This window comes from Oncorhynchus mykiss, chromosome 28 (genome assembly GCF_013265735.2).
Source record: "Oncorhynchus mykiss isolate Arlee chromosome 28, USDA_OmykA_1.1, whole genome shotgun sequence".
NCBI classification, from domain to species: Eukaryota; Metazoa; Chordata; class Actinopteri; order Salmoniformes; family Salmonidae; genus Oncorhynchus; species Oncorhynchus mykiss.
The window spans coordinates 42,200,718-42,218,217 of NC_048592.1; the positions used below are offsets into that span (position 1 = coordinate 42,200,718).

A 17,500-nucleotide genomic window follows, 5' to 3' on the forward strand; every position below is an offset into this window, starting at 1 on the left:
ATCTGGGTTCATCTGGGTTTTAGAGTAGATGTATTCATCTGGGTTTTAGAGTAGATGTATTCATCTGGGTTCATCTGGGTTTCAGAGTAGATTTATTCATCTGGGTTCATCTGGGTTTTAGAGTAGATGTATTCATCTGGGTTCATCTGGGTTTTAAAATAGATGTATTCATCTGGGTTCATCTGGGTTTTAGAGTAGATGTATTCATCTGGGTTCATCTGGGTTTTAGAGTAGATGTATTCATCTGGGTATAGGGAATAGAGAGCCATTTGACCTGGCCTATATCATGACTATATAGGGAATAGAGAGCCATTTGACCAGGCCTATATCATGACTATATAGGGAATAGAGAGCCATTTGACCAGGCCTATATCATGACTATATAGGGAATAGAGAGCCATTTGACCAGGCCTATATCATGACTATATAGAGAGTAGAGAGCCATTTGACCTGGCCTATATCATGACTATATAGGGAATAGAGAGCCATTTGACCAGGCCTATATCATGACTATATAGGGAATAGAGAGCCATTTGACCTGGCCTATATCATGACTATATAGAGAGTAGAGAGCCATTTGACCAGGCCTATATCATGACTATATAGGGAATAGAGAGCCATTTGACCAGGCCTATATCATGACTATATAGGGAATAGAGAGCCATTTGACCAGGCCTATATCATGACTATATAGGGAATAGAGAACCATTTGACCAGGCCTATATCATGACTATATAGAGAGTAGAGAGCCATTTGACCTGGCCTATATCATGACTATATAGGGAATAGAGAGCCATTTGACCAGGCCTATATCATGACTATATAGGGAATAGAGAGCCATTTGACCAGGCCTATATCATGACTATATAGAGAGTAGAGAGCCATTTAAGATACAGTCCTTCTTTATCCGAGACATGACGATTTGCCAGTTGTATGTGGTCTGGTTCGCCCAATGTCTGATTCATCAATAGATTTCCATGACAACTGTCTCTGACCCCTGACCTGTGACCTTCAGGGCGGGAAGGGAACTCCAGGACCCAAAGGAGATGACGGAGAGCCTGGAAACCCTGGCCTGGACGTGAGTCACACCGTCTATATCCATCTATATCTATCCCCCTATACCTGGACGTGAGTCACACCGTCTCTATCTGTCTCTCTATCCCTCTCTATCTGTCTCTCTATCCCTCTCTATCTGTCTCTCTATCCCTCTCTATCTGTCTCTCTATCCCTCTCTATCTGTCTCTCTATCCCTCTCTATCTGTCTCTCTATCTGTCTCTCTATCCCTCTCTATCTGTCTCTCTATCCCTCTATATCTGTCTCTCTATACCTCCCTATCTGTTTCTCTATCCCTCTCTATCTGTCTCCTCCTTCTCCCTCTCCTTCTTCTCCCCCTCCTTCCCTTTCCCTCCCTTTCTTTCCCTCCCCAGTCTCTCCCTCTTTCTGCCTCTCCTTCTTCTCCCCCTCCTTCTCTTTCCCCCCCAGTCTCTCCCTCCCTTTTCTCTATCTCCCCAGTCTCTCCCTCCCCAGTCTCTCCCTCCCCAGTCTCTCCCCCCTCAGCCTCTCCCTCCCCAGTCTCTGCCTCCCCAGTCTCTCCCTCCCCAGTCTCTCCCTCCTCAGCCTCTCCCTCCCCAGTCTCTCCCTCCCCAGTCTCTCCCTCCCTAGTGACTCCCTCCCCAGTCTTTCCCTCCCCAGTCTCTCCCTCCCTTTTCTCTCCCTCCCCAGTCTCTCCCTCCTTCTTCTCTCCCTCCCCAGTCTCTCCCTCCTTCTTCTCTACCTCCCCAGTCTCTCCCTCCCTTTTCTCTCCCTCCCCAGTCTCTCCCTCCCCAGTCTCTCCCTCCCTTTTCTCTCCCTCCCCAGTCTCTCCCTCCCTTTTCTCTCCCTCCCCAGTCACTCCCACCATTTTCTCTCTCTCCCCAGTCTCTCCCTCCCCAGTCTCTCCCTCCCCAGTCTCTCCCCCCTCAGCCTCTCCCTCTCCAGTCTCTGCCTCCCCAGTCTCTCCCTCCCCAGTCTCTCCCTCCTCAGCCTCTCCCTCCCCAGTCTCTCCCTCCCCAGTCTCTCCCTCCCTAGTCACTCCCTCCCCAGTCTTTCCCTCCCCAGTCTCTCCCTCCCTTTTCTCTCCCTCCCCAGTCTCTCCCTCCTTCTTCTCTCCCTCCCCAGTCTCTCCCTCCTTCTTCTCTACCTCCCCAGTCTCTCCCTCCCTTTTCTCTCCCTCCCCAGTCTCTCCCTCCCCAGTCTCTCCCTCCCCAGTCTCTCCCTCCCTTTCTCTCCCTCTATCTTTCAGTCTTGCAGCTGGTAACACTTTATGTTCTGGACGCAGTGTGTGTGTGTATGTGTGTGTTTGTGTGTGTGTGTGTGTGTGTGTGTATTAAAAGCTGTGAGCTGCTGCAGCTGTGTATGTGTCATTGTCATGGATACCAGGAAATGAGGGGAGAGTATGTGGGAAGCTCATTTCTCTTGTTGAACCCCAGTAATGTGTTATAGTCCCAGTGATGTGTTATAGTCCCTGTGGTGTGTTATAGTCCCAGTCCCAGTGATGTGTTATAGTCCCAGTGGTGTGTTATAGTCCCAGTCCCAGTGATGTGTTATAGTCCCAGTGATGTGTTATAGTCCCAGTGATGGTTATAGTCCCAGTGATGTGTTATAGTCCCAGTGATGTGTTATAGTCTCAGTGATGTGTTATAGTCCCAGTGATGTGTTATAGTCCCAGTGATGTGTTATAGTCCCAGTGATGTGTTATAGTCCCAGTGATATGTTATAGTCCCAGTCCCAGTATTGTGTTATAGTCCCAGTGGTGTGTTATAGTCCCAGTGATGTGTTATAGTCCCAGTCCCAGTATTGTGTTATAGTCCCAGTGGTGTGTTATAGTCCCAGTGATGTATTATAGTCCCAGTGATGTGTTATAGTCCCAGTGATGTGTTATAGTCCCAGTCCCAGTATTGTGTTATAGTCCCAGTGGTGTGTTATAGTCCCAGTGATGTATTATAGTCCCAGTGATGTATTATAGTGCCAGTGATGTATTATAGTCCCAGTGATGTGTTATAGTCCCAGTCCTAGTATTGTGTTATAGTCCCAGTGGTGTGGTATAGTCCCAGTGATGTATTATAGTCCCAGTGATGTGTTATAGTCCTAGTCAGGTGTTATAGTCCCAGTGATGTGTTATAGTCCCAGTGATGTGTTATAGTCCCAGTCCCAGTATTGTGTTATAGTCCCAGTGGTGTGTTATAGTCCCAGTGATGTATTATAGTCCCAGTGTTGTGTTATAGTCCCAGTCCCAGTGATGTGTTATAGTCCCAGTGGTGTGTTATAGTCCCAGTCCCAGTGATGTGTTATAGTCCCAGTCCCAGTGATGTGTTATAGTCCCAGTCCCAGTATTGTGTTATAGTCCCAGTGGTGTGGTATAGTCCCAGTGATGTATTATAGTCCCAGTGATGTGTTATAGTCCTAGTCATGTGTTATAGTCCCAGTGATGTGTTATAGTCCCAGTGATGTGTTATAGTCCCAGTCCCAGTATTGTGTTATAGTCCCAGTGGTGTGTTATAGTCCCAGTGATGTATTATAGTCCCAGTGTTGTGTTATAGTCCCAGTCCCAGTGATGTGTTATAGTCCCAGTGGTGTGTTATAGTCCCAGTCCCAGTGATGTGTTATAGTCCCAGTCCCAGTGATGTGTTATAGTCCCAGTCCCAGTATTGTGTTATAGTCCCAGTGGTGTGTTATAGTCCCAGTGATGTATTATAGTCCCAGTGATGTGTTATAGTCCCAGTGATGTGTTATAGTCCCAGTCCCAGTGATGTGTTATAGTCCCAGTGATGTGTTATAGTCCCAGTGATGTGTTATAGTCCCAGTGATCTGTTATAGTCTCAGTGATGTGTTATAGTCCCAGTCCCAGTTGTGTGTTATAGTCCCAGTGATGTGTTATAGTCCCAGTGATGTGTTATAGTCCCAGTCCCAGTGGTGTGTTATAGTCCCAGTGATGTGTTATAGTCCCAGTGATGTGTTATAGTCCCAGTGATGTGTTATAGTCCCAGTGATGTGTTGTAGTCCCAGTCCCAGTAGTGTGTTATAGTCCCAGTGATGTGTTATAGTCCCAGTCCCAGTGATGTGTTATGGTCCCAGTCCTAGTTATGTGTTATAGTCCCAGTCCCAGTAATGTGTTATAGTCCCAGTGATGTGTTATAGTCCCAGTCCCAGTGATGTGTTATAGTCCCAGTCCCAGTGATGTCTTATAGTCCCAGTGATGTGTTATAGTCCCAGTCCCAGTGATGTGTTATAGTGGGACTGGGACTGGGACTATGCTGGGACTGGTCTCTATGCCCCATCCCTCAGCCCTCACCTCAGCCCTCCCCTCAGCCCTCTCCTCAGCCCCATACCTCAGCCCTCCCCTCAGCCCTTGCTCTATGCCCCATCCCTCAGCCCTCACCTCAGCCCTCCCCTCAGCCCTCTCCTCCGCCCCATACCTCAGCCCTCCCCTCAGCCCTTGCTCTATGCCCCATCCATCAGCCCTCCCCTCAACCCCATCCCTCAGCCCTCTCCTCCGCCCCATACCTCAGCCCTCCCCTCAGCCCTTGCTCTATGCCCCATCCATCAGCCCTCCCCTCAGCCCCATCCCTCATCCCTCCCCTCAACCCCATCCCTCAGCCCTCTCCTCAGCCCCATACCTCAACCCTCCCCTCAACCCCATTCATCAGCCCTCCCCTCAACCCCATCCCTCAGCCCTCCCCTCAGCCCTCACAGCCCCGTCCCTCATCCCTCACAGCCCCATCCCGCAGTCCTTACCTCAGCCCCATCCCTCATCCCTCACAGCCCCATCCCTCAGTCCTCACCTCAGCCCCATCCCTCATCCCTCAAAGCCCCATCCCTCAGTCCTTACCTCAGCCCCGTCCCTCATCCCTCACAGCCCCATCCCTCAGCCCTCACCTCAGCCCCATCCCTCATCCCTTCCAGCCACATCCCTCAGCCCTCCCCTCACCCCCATACCTCAACCCTCCAGTAGTCACTAGTCAGGCAGTAGACAGTCGTCACTAGTCAGGCAGTAGACAGTAGACAGTCGTCACTAGTCAGGAAGTAGACAGTAGTCACTAGTCAGGCAGTAGACAGTAGTCACTAGTCAGGCAGTAGACAGTATATAGTAGTCACTAGTCAGGCAGTAGACAGTAGTCACTAGTCAGGCAGTAGACAGTATACAGTAGTCACTAGTCAGGCAGTAGACAGTATACAGTAGTCACTAGTCAGGCAGTAGACAGTATACAGTAGTCACTAGTCAGGCAGTAGACAGTAGACAGTAGACAGTAGACAGTCGTCACTAGTCAGGCAGTAGACAGTAGACAGTAGTCAGTAGACTGTAGGCAGTAGACAGTAGACAGTAGACAGTAGACAGTAGGCAGAAGACAGTCGTCACTAGTCAGGCAGTAGACAGTAGACAGTAGTCACTAGTCAGGCAGTAGACAGTAGACAGTAGACAGTAGACAGTAGTCACTAGTCAGGCAGTAGACAGTAGACAGCAGACAGTAGACAGTAGTCACTAGTCAGACAGTAGACAGTAGACAGTCGACAGTAGACAGTAGACAGTCATCACCAGTCAGGCAGTAGACAGTAGGCACTAGTCAGACAGTAGACAGTAGTCACTAGTCCGGCAATAGACAGTAGACAGTAGTCAGGCAGTAGACAGTAGGCAGTCGTCACTAGTCAGGCAGTAGACAGTAGACAATAGACACTAGTCAGGCAGTAGACAGTAGACAGTAGACATTAGTCACTAGTCAGGCAGTAGACAGTAGTCAGTAGACAGTAGTCACTAGTCAGACAGTAGACAGTAGTCAGTAGTCAGGCAATAGACAGTAGACAGTCGTCACTAGTCAGGCAGTAGACAGTAGACAGTAGACAGTCGTCACTAGTCAGGAATTAGACAGTAGTCACTAGTCAGGCAGTAGACATTAGTCACTAGTCAGGCAGTAGACAGTATATAGTAGTCACTAGTCAGGCAGTAGACAGTAGTCACTAGTCAGGCAGTAGACAGTATACAGTAGTCACTAGTCAGGCAGTAGACAGTATACAGTAGTCACTAGTCAGGCAGTAGACAGTATACAGTAGTCACTAGTCAGGCAGTAGACAGTAGACAGTAGACAGTAGACAGTAGACAGTCGTCACTAGTCAGGCAGTAGACAGTAGACAGTAGTCAGTAGACTGTAGGCAGTAGACAGTAGACAGTAGACAGTAGACAGTAGGCAGTAGACAGTCGTCACTAGTCAGGCAGTAGACAGTAGACAGTAGTCACTAGTCAGGCAGTAGACAGTAGACAGTAGACAGTAGACAGTAGACAGTAGTCACTAGTCAGGCAGTAGACAGTAGACAGTAGACAGCAGACAGTAGACAGTAGTCACTAGTCAGACAGTAGACAGTAGACAGTCGACAGTAGACAGTAGACAGTCATCACCAGTCAGGCAGTAGACAGTAGGCACTAGTCAGACAGTAGACAGTAGTCACTAGTCCGGCAATAGACAGTAGACAGTAGTCAGGCAGTAGACAGTAGACAGTCGTCACTAGTCAGGCAGTAGACAGTAGACAATAGACACTAGTCAGGCAGTAGACAGTAGACAGTAGACATTAGTCACTAGTCAGGCAGTAGACAGTAGTCAGTAGACAGTCATCACCAGTCAGGCAGTAGACAGTAGGCACTAGTCAGACAGTAGACAGTAGTCACTAGTCCGGCAATAGACAGTAGACAGTAGTCAGGCAGTAGACAGTAGACAGTAGACAATAGACACTAGTCAGGCAGTAGACAGTAGACATTAGTCACTAGTCAGGCAGTAGACAGTAGTCAGTAGACAGTAGTCACTAGTCAGACAGTAGACAGTAGTCAGTAGTCAGGCAATAGACAGTAGACAGTCGTCACTAGTCAGACAGTAGACAGTAGTCACTAGTCAGGCAGTAGACAGTAGTCAGTAGACAGTAGTCACTAGTCAGGCAGTAGACATTAGTCACTAGTCAGGCAGTAGACAGTAGTCAGTAGACAGTAGTCACTAGTCAGGCAGTAGACAGTAGTCAGTAGACAGTAGTCACTAGTCAGACAGTAGACAGAAGTCACTAGTCAGGCAGTAGACAGTAGTCAGTTGACAGTAGTCACTAGTCAGGCAGTAGACAGTAGTCAGTAGACAGTAGTCAGACAGTAGACAGTAGTCAGTAGTCAGGCAGTAGACAGTAGTCACTAGTCAGGCAGTAGACAGTAGTCACTAGTCAGGCAGTAGACAGTAGTCACTAGTCAGGCAGTAGACAGGAGTCAGTAGACAGTAGTCACTAGTCAGGCAGTAGACAGTAGTCAGTAGACAGTAGTCACTAGTCAGACAGTAGACAGTAGTCACTAATCAGGCAGTAGACAGTAGTCAGTAGACAGTAGTCACTAGTCAGGCAGTAGACAGTAGTCAGTAGACAGTAGTCACTAGTCAGGCAGTTGACAGTAGACAGTCATCGCTAGTCAGGCAGTAGACAGTAGTCACTAGTCAGGCAGTAGACAGTAGTCACTAGTCAGGCAGTAGACAGTAGTCAGTAGTCACTAGTCAGGCAGTAGACAGTAGACAGTAGTCACTAGTCAGGCAGTAGACAGTAGTCAGTAGACAGTAGTCACTAGTCAGGCAGTAGACAGTAGACAGTAGACAGTAGTCACTAGTCAGGCAGTAGACAGTAGACAGTAGTCACAAGTCAGGCAGTAGACAGTAGTCAGTAGACAGTAGTCACTAGTCAGGCAGTAGACAGTAGTCACTAGTCAGACAGTAGACAGTAGACAGTAGTCACTAGTCAGGCAATAGACAGTAGACAGTAGACAGTAGTCACTAGTCAGGCAGTAGACAGTAGACAGTAGTCACTAGTCAGGCAGTAGTCAGTAGTCAGTAGACAGTCGTCACTAGTCAGGCAGTAGTCAGTAGACAGTAGTCACTAGTCAGGCAGTAAACAGTAGTCACTAGTCAGACAGTAGACAGTAGTCACTAGTCAGGCAGTAGTCAGTATACAGTAGACAGTAGACAGTAGTCACTAGTCAGGCAGTAGTCAGTAGACAGTAGTCACTAGTCAGGCAGTAGACAGTAGACAGTGGTCACTAGTCAGGCAGTAGACAGTATACAGTAGACAGTAGACAGTAGTCACTAGTCAGGCAGTAGTCAGTAGACAGTAGTCACTAGTCAGGCAGTAGACAGTAGTCACTAGTCAGGCAGTAGTCAGTAGTCAGTAGACAGTCGTCACTAGTCAGGCAGTAGTCAGTAGACAGTAGTCACTAGTCAGGCAGTAAACAGTAGTCACTAGTCAGACAGTAGACAGTAGACAGTAGTCACTAGTCAGGCAGTAGTCAGTAGACAGTAGACAGTAGTCACTAGTCAGGCAGTAGACAGTATACAGTAGACAGTAGACAGTAGTCACTAGTCAGGCAGTAGACAGTAGACAGTAGTCACTAGTCAGACAGTAGACAGTAGACAGTAGTCACTAGTCAGGCAGTAGACAGTAGTCACTAGTCAGGCAGTAGACTGTAGACAGTAGTCACTAGTCAGGCAGTAGACAGTAGTCACTAGTCAGACAGTAGTCACTAGTCAGGCAGTAGACAGTAGACAGTAGTCACTAGTCAGGCAGTAGACAGTAGACAGTAGTCACTAGTCAGGCAGTAGACAGTAGTCACTAGTTAGGCAGTAGACAGTAGTCACTAATCAGGCAGTAGACTGTAGACAGTAGACAGTAGTCACTAGTCAGGCAGTAGACAGTAGACAGTAGACAGTAGACAGTATAGTCCACCTGTTTTGAGTGAACTTTGACCCCAGAGATAATAATATAGGTTACTCATCTGTTGTCTCACCCTCTCTCACGACACTTTCAAAGTTTCACTACCTGTATTGTATGTTACTAAGTCTCTACCTGTCTCTCCTCTGCAGAACGACTCCCCAGGACTCCCAGGGAACAAAGGAGCCAAAGGTCACCGAGGACCTGAAGGAAACCCGGTAAGACAGAGAGATCAATTACATTTATTTCATAAAACCCTTTTTACATCAGCAGTTGTCACAAAGTGCTTTACAGATTCCCAGCCTTGAACCCCATAGAGCAAGCAATGCAGCGGCAGAAGCACAGTGACTAGGAGAAACTGTCTAGATGGAAGGAATCTATTGGAAGAAACCCAGACAGGAACCAGGCTTCTAGGGCTGGCCCACCCTCTTCTATAGATGGATGGAAGAGAGGCAGACAGCCAGCGAGACAGCGACAGAGAGACAGAGAGAGAGAGAGACAGAGAGACAGATAGACAAGAGAGACAGAGAGACAGATAGAGAGAGACAGAGAGACAGATAGACAAGAGAGAAACAGAGACACAGAGACAGAGAGAGAGACAGAGACAGAGAGAGAGACAGAGAGACAGATAGACAAGAGAGAAACAGAGACACAGAGACAGAGAGAGAGAGACAGAGACAGAGAGACAGATAGACAAGAGAGAAACAGAGACACAGAGACAGAGAGAGAGACAGAGACAGAGAGAGAGACAGAGAGACAGATAGACAAGAGAGAAACAGAGACACAGAGACAGAGACAGAGAGAGAGACAGAGAGACAGATAGACAAGAGAGAAACAGAGACACAGAGACAGAGAGAGAGACAGAGACACAGAGAGAGACAGAGAGAGAGAGACAGAGAGACAGATAGACAAGAGAGAAACAGAGACACAGAGACAGAGAGAGAGACAGAGACACAGAGACAGAGAGAGAGACAGAGAGACAGATAGACAAGAGAGATGCACTCAATGTAGCACTTGGAGATGTTTTTCTTTGTTATAAATTCGACTTATTATTATTTAAAGAGAGACGGAGAGATGGTGTGAGAGAGAGGGGTTACAGTCTCTCCCCCTCTGTTTTTCCCTGGCTAGTAGCTAGGCTGCATATTTATAGGATAAACAGTTTGAGTTATGTGTTTGTGGGAAGTGTGCTACGCTCAGCCTACAATTAACTGCTGTGTGCGTGTGGTTGTATCCTCTTCGTCAAGAAAAAATGCTCGTAAATTGAATATTCTCTGCTTGAAACAAACAGATGGGAGTGAGGGCAATGGAAGGACGAAAAGAGAGAGACGTAGAACCATTGAAAGATCCTGTTGTTGAAGCAGAGAGACGTAGAACTATTGAAAGACCCTGAAGCAGAGAGAGACGTAGAACTATTGAAAGACCCTGAAGCAGAGAGAGACGTAGAACTATGGAAAGACCCTGAAGCAGAGAGAGACGTAGAACTATTGAAAGACCCTGTTGTTGAAGCAGAGAGAGACGTAGAACTATTGAAAGACCCTGAAGCAGAGAGAGACGTAGAACTATTGAAAGACCCTGAAGCAGAGAGAGACGTAGAACTATTGAAAGACCCTGAAGCTGAGAGAGACGTAGAACTATTGAAAGACCCTGAAGCAGAGAGAGACGTAGAACTATGGAAAGACCCTGAAGCAGAGAGAGACGTAGAACTATTGAAAGACCCTGTTGTTGAAGCAGAGGGACGTAGAACTATTGAAAGACCCTGTTGTTGAAGCAAATCAAATCAAATCAAATCAAATCAAATTTTATTTGTCACATACACATGGTTAGCAGATGTTAATGCGAGTGTAGCGAAATGCTTGTGCTTCTAGTTCCGACAATGCAGTAATAACAAGTAATCTAACTAACAATTCCAAAACTACTGTCTTGTACACAGTGTAAGGGGATAAAGAATATGTACATAAGGATATATGAATGAGTGATGGTACAGAGCAGCATAGGCAAGATACAGTAGATGGTATCGAGTACAGTATGTACAATGAGATGAGTATGTAAACAAAGTGGCATAGTATAGTATAAAGTGGCTAGTGATACATGTATTACATAAGGATACCGTCGATGATATAGAGTACAGTATATACGTATGCATATGAGATGAATAATGTAGGGTAAGTAACATTTATATAAGGTAGCATTGTTTAAAGTGGCTAGTGATATATTTACATCATTTCCCATCAATTCCCATTATTAAAGTGGCTGGAGTTGAGTCAGTGTCAGTGTGTTGGCAGCAGCCACTCAGTGTTAGTGGTGGCTGTTTAACAGTCTGATGGCCTTGAGATAGAAGCTGTTTTTCAGTCTCTCGGTCCCAGCTTTGATGCACCTGTACTGACCTCGCCTTCTGGATGATAGCGGGGTGAACAGGCAGTGGCTCGGGTGGTTGATGTCCTTGATGATCTTTATGGCAGAGAGACGTAGAACTATTGAAAGACCCTGTTGTTGAAGCAGAGAGACGTAGAACTATTGAAAGACCCTGTTGTTGAAGCAGAGAGGCGTAGAACTATTGAAAGACCCTGTTGTTGAAGCAGAGAGACGTAGAACTATTGAAAGACCCTGTTGTTGAAGCAGAGAGACGTAGAACTATTGAAAGACCCTGTTGTTGAAGCAGAGAGACGTAGAACTATTGAAAGACCCTATTGTTGAAGCAGAGAGACGTAGAACTATTGAAAGACCCTGTTGTTGAAGCAGAGAGACGTAGAACTATTGAAAGACCCTGTTGTTGAAGCAGAGAGACGTAGAACTATTGAAAGACCCTGTTGTTGAAGCAGAGGGACGTAGAACTATTGAAAGACCCTGTTGTTGAAGCAGAGAGACGTAGAACTATTGAAAGACCCTGTTGTTGAAGCAGAGGGACGTAGAACTATTGAAAGACCCTGTTGTTGAAGCAGAGAGACAGTTGAATTCCATGTTTTCTTAAATGTTTTCATCTGTCGTTCTGCCCGTTGGAAGCTGTGCTTTTCAAAGAACATCTGTTATGTTATTACAGTAGGGCCACTACACTAACTAGCCCCTTTCATCTACTACAGTAGGGCTCCTACACTAACTAGCCCCATTCATCTATTACAGTAGGGCTCCTCTACTAGCCCCATTCATCTATTACAGTAGGGATACTACACTAACTAGCCCCATTAATCTATTACAGTAGGGCTTCTACACTAACTAGCTCCATTAATCTATTACAGTAGGGCTCCTACACTAACTAGCCCCATTCATCTATTACAGTAGGGCTCCTCTACTAGCCCCATTCATCTATTACAGTAGGGCTCCTACACTAACTAGCCCCATTCATCTATTACAGTAGGGCTCCTCTACTAGCCCCATCCATCTAGTACAGTAGGGTTACTACACTAACTAGCCCCATTCATCTATTACAGTAGGGCTCCTACACTAACTAGCCCCATTCATCTATTACAGTAGGGCTCCTCTACTAGCCCCATTTATCTTTTACAGTAGGGCTCCTACACTAACTAGCCCCATTCATCTATTACAGTAGGGCTCCTACACTAACTAGCCCCATTCATTTATTACAGTAGGGCTCCTCTACTAGCCCCATTCATCTATTACAGTAGGGCTCCTACACTAACTAGCCCCATTCATCTATTACAGTAGGGCTCCTCTACTAGCCCCATTTATCTTTTACAGTAGGGCTCCTACACTAACTAGCCCCATTCATCTATTACAGTAGGGCTCCTACACTAACTAGCCCCATTCATTTATTACAGTAGGACTACTACACTAACTAGCCCCATTCATCTATTACAGTAAGGCTTCTCTACTAGCCCCATTCATTTATTACAGTAGGGCTTCTACACTAACTAGCCCCATTCATCTATTACAGTAGGGCTCCTCTACTAGCCCCATTCATCTACTACAGTATGGGCTTCTACACTAACTAGCCCCATTAATCTATTACAGTAAGGCTTCTCTACTAGCCCCATTCATTTATTACAGTAGGGATTCTACACTAACTAGCCCCATTCGTCTATTATAGTAGTGCTCCTCTACTAGCCCCATTCGTCTATTACAGTAGGGCTCCTCTACTAGCCCCATTCATATATTACAGTAGGGCTCCTCTACTAGCCTCATTCATCAACTACAGTAGGGCTTCTACACTAACTAGCCCCATTCATATATTACAGTAGGGCTCCTCTACTAGCCTCATTCATCGACTACAGTAGGGTTACTACACAAACTAGCCCCATTCATTTATTACAGTAGGGCTCCTCTACTAGCCCCATTCATCTTTTACAGTAGGGCTTTGACACTAACTAGCCCCATTCATCTAATACAGTAGGGCTCCTACACTAACTAGCCCCATTCATTTATTACAGTAAGGCTACTACACTAACTAGCCCCATTCATCTATTACAGTAGGGCTACTACACTAACTAGCCCCATTCATCTATTACAGTAGGGTTTTGACACTAACTAGCCCCATTCATCTATTACAGTAGCGTTACTACACTAACTAGCCCCATTCGTCTATTACTGTAGGGCTACTACACTAACTAGCCCCATTCATCTATTACTGTAGAGCTACTACACTAACTAGCCCCATTCATCTATTACAGTAGGGCTACTACACTAACTAGCCCCATTCATTTATTACAGTAGGGCTCCTCTACTAGCCCCATTCATCTTTTACAGTAGGGCTTTGACACTAACTAGCCCCATTCATCTAATACAGTAGGGCTCCTACACTAACTAGCCCCATTCATTTATTACAGTAAGGCTACTACACTAACTAGCCCCATTCATCTATTACAGTAGGGCTACTACACTAACTAGCCCCATTCATCTATTACAGTAGGGTTTTGACACTAACTAGCCCCATTCATCTATTACAGTAGGGTTACTACACTAACTAGGCCCATTAATCTATTACAGTAGGGCTACTACACTAACTAGCCCCATTCATCTATTACAGTAGAGCTTTGACACTAACTAGACCCATTCATCTATTACAGTAGGGCTTTGACACTAACTAGCCCCATTCATCTATTACAGTAGGGCTTTGACACTAACTAGCCCCATTCATCTATTACAGTAGGGCTTTGACACTAACTAGCCCCATTCATATATTACAGTAGGGCTTTGACACTAACTAGCCCCATTCATCTATTACAGTAGGGCTTCTACACTAACTAGCCCCATGCATCTATTAAATTAGGGCTCCTACACTAACTAGCCCCATTCATTTATTACAGTAAGACTACTACACTAACTATCCCCATTCATCTATTACAGTAGGGCTTTGACACTAACTAGCCCCATTCATCTATTACAGTAGGGCTTTGACACCAACTAGCCCCATTCATCTATTACAGTAGGGCTTTGACACTAACTAGCCCCATTCATCTATTACAGTAGGGCTTCTGCACTAACTAGCCCCATTCATCTATTACAGTACAGCTCCTCTACTAGCCCCATTCATATATTACAGTAGGGATCCTCTACTAGCCCCATTCATCTATTGCAGTAGGGCTCCTACACTAGCCCCATTCATCTATTACAGTAGGGCTTCTACACTAACTAGCCCCATTCATATATTACAGTAGGGCTCCTCTACTAGCCCCATTCATCTATTGCAGTAGGGCTCCTCTACTAGCCACATTCATCTATTGCAGTAGGGCTTCTAGACTAGCCCCATTCATCTATTGCAGTAGGGCTCCTCTACTAGCCACATTCATCTATTACAGTAGGGCTCCTCTACTAGCCCCATTCATCTATTACAGTAGGGCTCCTCTACTAGCCCCATTCATATATTACAGTAGGGCTCCTCTACTAGCCCCATTCATCTATTACTGTAGGGCTCCTCTAATAGCCCCATTCATCTATTACAGTAGGGCTCCTCTACTAGCCCCATTCATCTATTGCAGTAGGGCTCCTCTACTAGCCACATTCATCTATTACAGTAGGGCTCCTCTACTAGCCCCATTCATCTATTACTGTAGGGCTCCTCTAATAGCCCCATTCATCTATTACAGTAGGGCTCCTCTACTAGCCCCATTCATATATTGCAGTAGGGCTCCTCTACTAGCCCTATTAATCTATTGCAGTAGGGCTCCTACACTAGCCCCATTCATCTATTACAGTAGGGCTCCTCTACTAGCCACATTCATCTATTACAGTAGGGCTCCTCTACTAGCCCCATTCATCTATTACAGTAGGGCTTCTACACTAACTAGCCCCATTCATATATTACAGTAGGGATCCTCTACTAGCCACATTGATCTATTGCAGTAGGGCTCCTCTACTAGCCCCATTCATCTATTACAGTAGGGCTCCTCTACTAGCCACATTCATCTATTGCAGTAGGGCTCCTCTACTAGCCCTATTAATCTATTGCAGTAGGGCTCCTACACTAGCCCCATTCATCTATTACAGTAGGGCTCCTCTACTAGCCACATTCATCTATTACAGTAGGGCTCCTCTACTAGCCCCATTCATCTATTACAGTAGGGCTTCTACACTAACTAGCCCCATTCATATATTACAGTAGGGCTCCTCTACTAGCCCCATTCATCTATTGCAGTAGGGCTCCTCTACTAGCCCCATTCATCTATTGCAGTAGGGCTCCTCTACTAGCCCTATTCATCTATTGCAGTAGGGCTCCTCTACTAGCCCTATTCATCTATTGCAGTAGGGCTCCTCTACTAACCCCATTCATCTATTGCAGTAGGGCTCCTCTACTAACCCCATTCATCTATTGCAGTAGGGCTCCTCTACTAAACCCATTCATCTATTGCAGTAGGGCTCCTCTACTAACCCCATTCATCTATTGCAGTAGGGCTCCTCTACTAACCCCATTCATCTATTGCAGTAGGGCTCCTCTACTAACCCCAGTCATCTATTGCAGTAGGGCTCCTCTACTAACCCCATTCATCTATTGCAGTAGGGCTCCTCTACTAACCTATTAAATCTCCGTTTTGCACACAGCATCTATTCGTCATCATTACCTCTTCTCTCCTAGCATCATGGTTTGAAAGAGGCGTGTAAATTCCAGTCCATTTGATAGGCCTGCTGTATGCAACACCCAATCACAGATACCATCCTATATTTAAGTGTGTTTGTGCCCCCCCCCCCCCCCGTTACTGCATTGTAGAGCCTAGAAACACCGCTTCCTGTCGGCTATTCTAAATATTCAATATTCATTCAAATCGTCCTGCTGTAGGATGATGTCCCTCCTGCGACTAAATAAGATCTGACATTAGTTATGTCCCTATAAGGTAATGATGCATGGCTCACTCCTCTTCTCTCTCTCTCTCTCTCTCTCTCTCTCTGTCTCTCTCTCTGTCTCTCTCTCCCTCTCTCCCTCTTTCTCTCTCACTCTCCCTCTCTCTCTCTCTCTCTCTCCCTCTCTCTCTCTCTGTCTCTCTCTCTCTCTTTTTGTCTCTCTCCCTCTCTCTCTGTCTCTCTCTCTGTCTCTGTCTACAGGGACCAGTTGGGCCTCCCGGACCTGCAGGAGTTGATGTGAGTCAATGTTACAGGAGGAGACGCTATAAACTGTGTGTTAACTTGCGATTAAATACTGCTCACTGTGAAACATTTCTGGTATCTTATGTGGTTATATCAAGACCAGGGTTCAAATATCTAAATGACTTTCACACATTCAGGTACAGTATATTTTATTTGAAAAGACAAGCAGTTGAACATTTTTCTTTAGGAAATAGACACTCCCATGCATTTTACCCAGGTATTGGAAAATATAATTTGATTTGAAAGAAGTACTTGAAAATCTTTAATACAATTTGGTTTTTACAAATAACCATTCAAATATTCAAATCAAAGGAATTGTTTTGGGCTCTGTATTTGTAAATACTCAAATCAAAGGAATTGTTTTGGGCTCTGTATTTGTAAATACTCAGATCAAAGGAATTGTTTTGGGCTCTGTATTTGTAAATACTCAAATCAAAGGAATTGTTTTGGGCTCTGTATTTGTAAATACTCAAATCAAAGGAATTGTTTTGGGCTCTGTATTTGTAAATACTCAAATCAAAGGAATTGTTTTGGGCTCTGTATTTGTAAATACTCAGATCAAAGGAATTGTTTTGGGCTCTGTATTTGTAAATACTCAAATCAAAGGAATTGTTTTGGGCTCTGTATTTGTAAATACTCAAATCAAAGGAATTGTTTTGGGCTCTGTATTTGTAAATACTCAAATCAAAGGAATTGTTTTGGGCTCTGTATTTGTAAATACTCAAATCAAAGGAATTGTTTTGGGCTCTGTATTTGTAAATACTCAAATCAAGGGAATTGTTTTGGGCTCTGTATTTGTAAATACTCAGATCAAAGGAATTGTTTTGGGCTCTGTATTTGTAAATACTCAAATCAAAGGAATTGTTTTGGGCTCTGTATTTGTAAATACTCAAATGGAAAAATAAAGTAAAAACAGAAAGTAAAATGATTATATACATTCTGAAAGTATTCAGACCCCCTTTTAAACAATAAGGCTGTAATGTGGAAAGAGTCAAGGGGAATACTTTCTGAAGGCCCTGTATCTACTGTTTTAATATTCTACTGATGGAAGGACATTAATATTCTACTGATGGAAGGGCAGTAATATTCTACTGATGGAAGGGCATTAATATTCTACTGATGGGAAGGGCATTAATATTCTACTGATGGAAGGACATTAATATTCTACTGATGGAAGGGCATTAATATTCTACTGATGGAAGGGCATTAATATTCTAC

At 45.2% G+C, this 17,500-nt stretch overlaps 1 protein-coding gene across 3 annotated transcripts in view; it reads left to right on the forward strand.

Moving 5' to 3' along the window:
* The window catches only part of col6a1 (collagen, type VI, alpha 1), a 71,029-nt gene that overhangs the window by 45,377 nt on the left and 8,152 nt on the right, over positions 1 to 17,500 (forward strand). For all 3 annotated transcript variants that reach the window (XM_036966989.1, XM_036966988.1, XM_036966987.1), the window contains exons 23-25: positions 1,016 to 1,078; positions 8,905 to 8,970; positions 16,241 to 16,276. In XM_036966989.1, the coding sequence (XP_036822884.1) occupies positions 1,016 to 1,078; positions 8,905 to 8,970; positions 16,241 to 16,276 (165 nt within the window). The remainder of the gene's footprint in view (positions 1 to 1,015; positions 1,079 to 8,904; positions 8,971 to 16,240; positions 16,277 to 17,500) is intronic.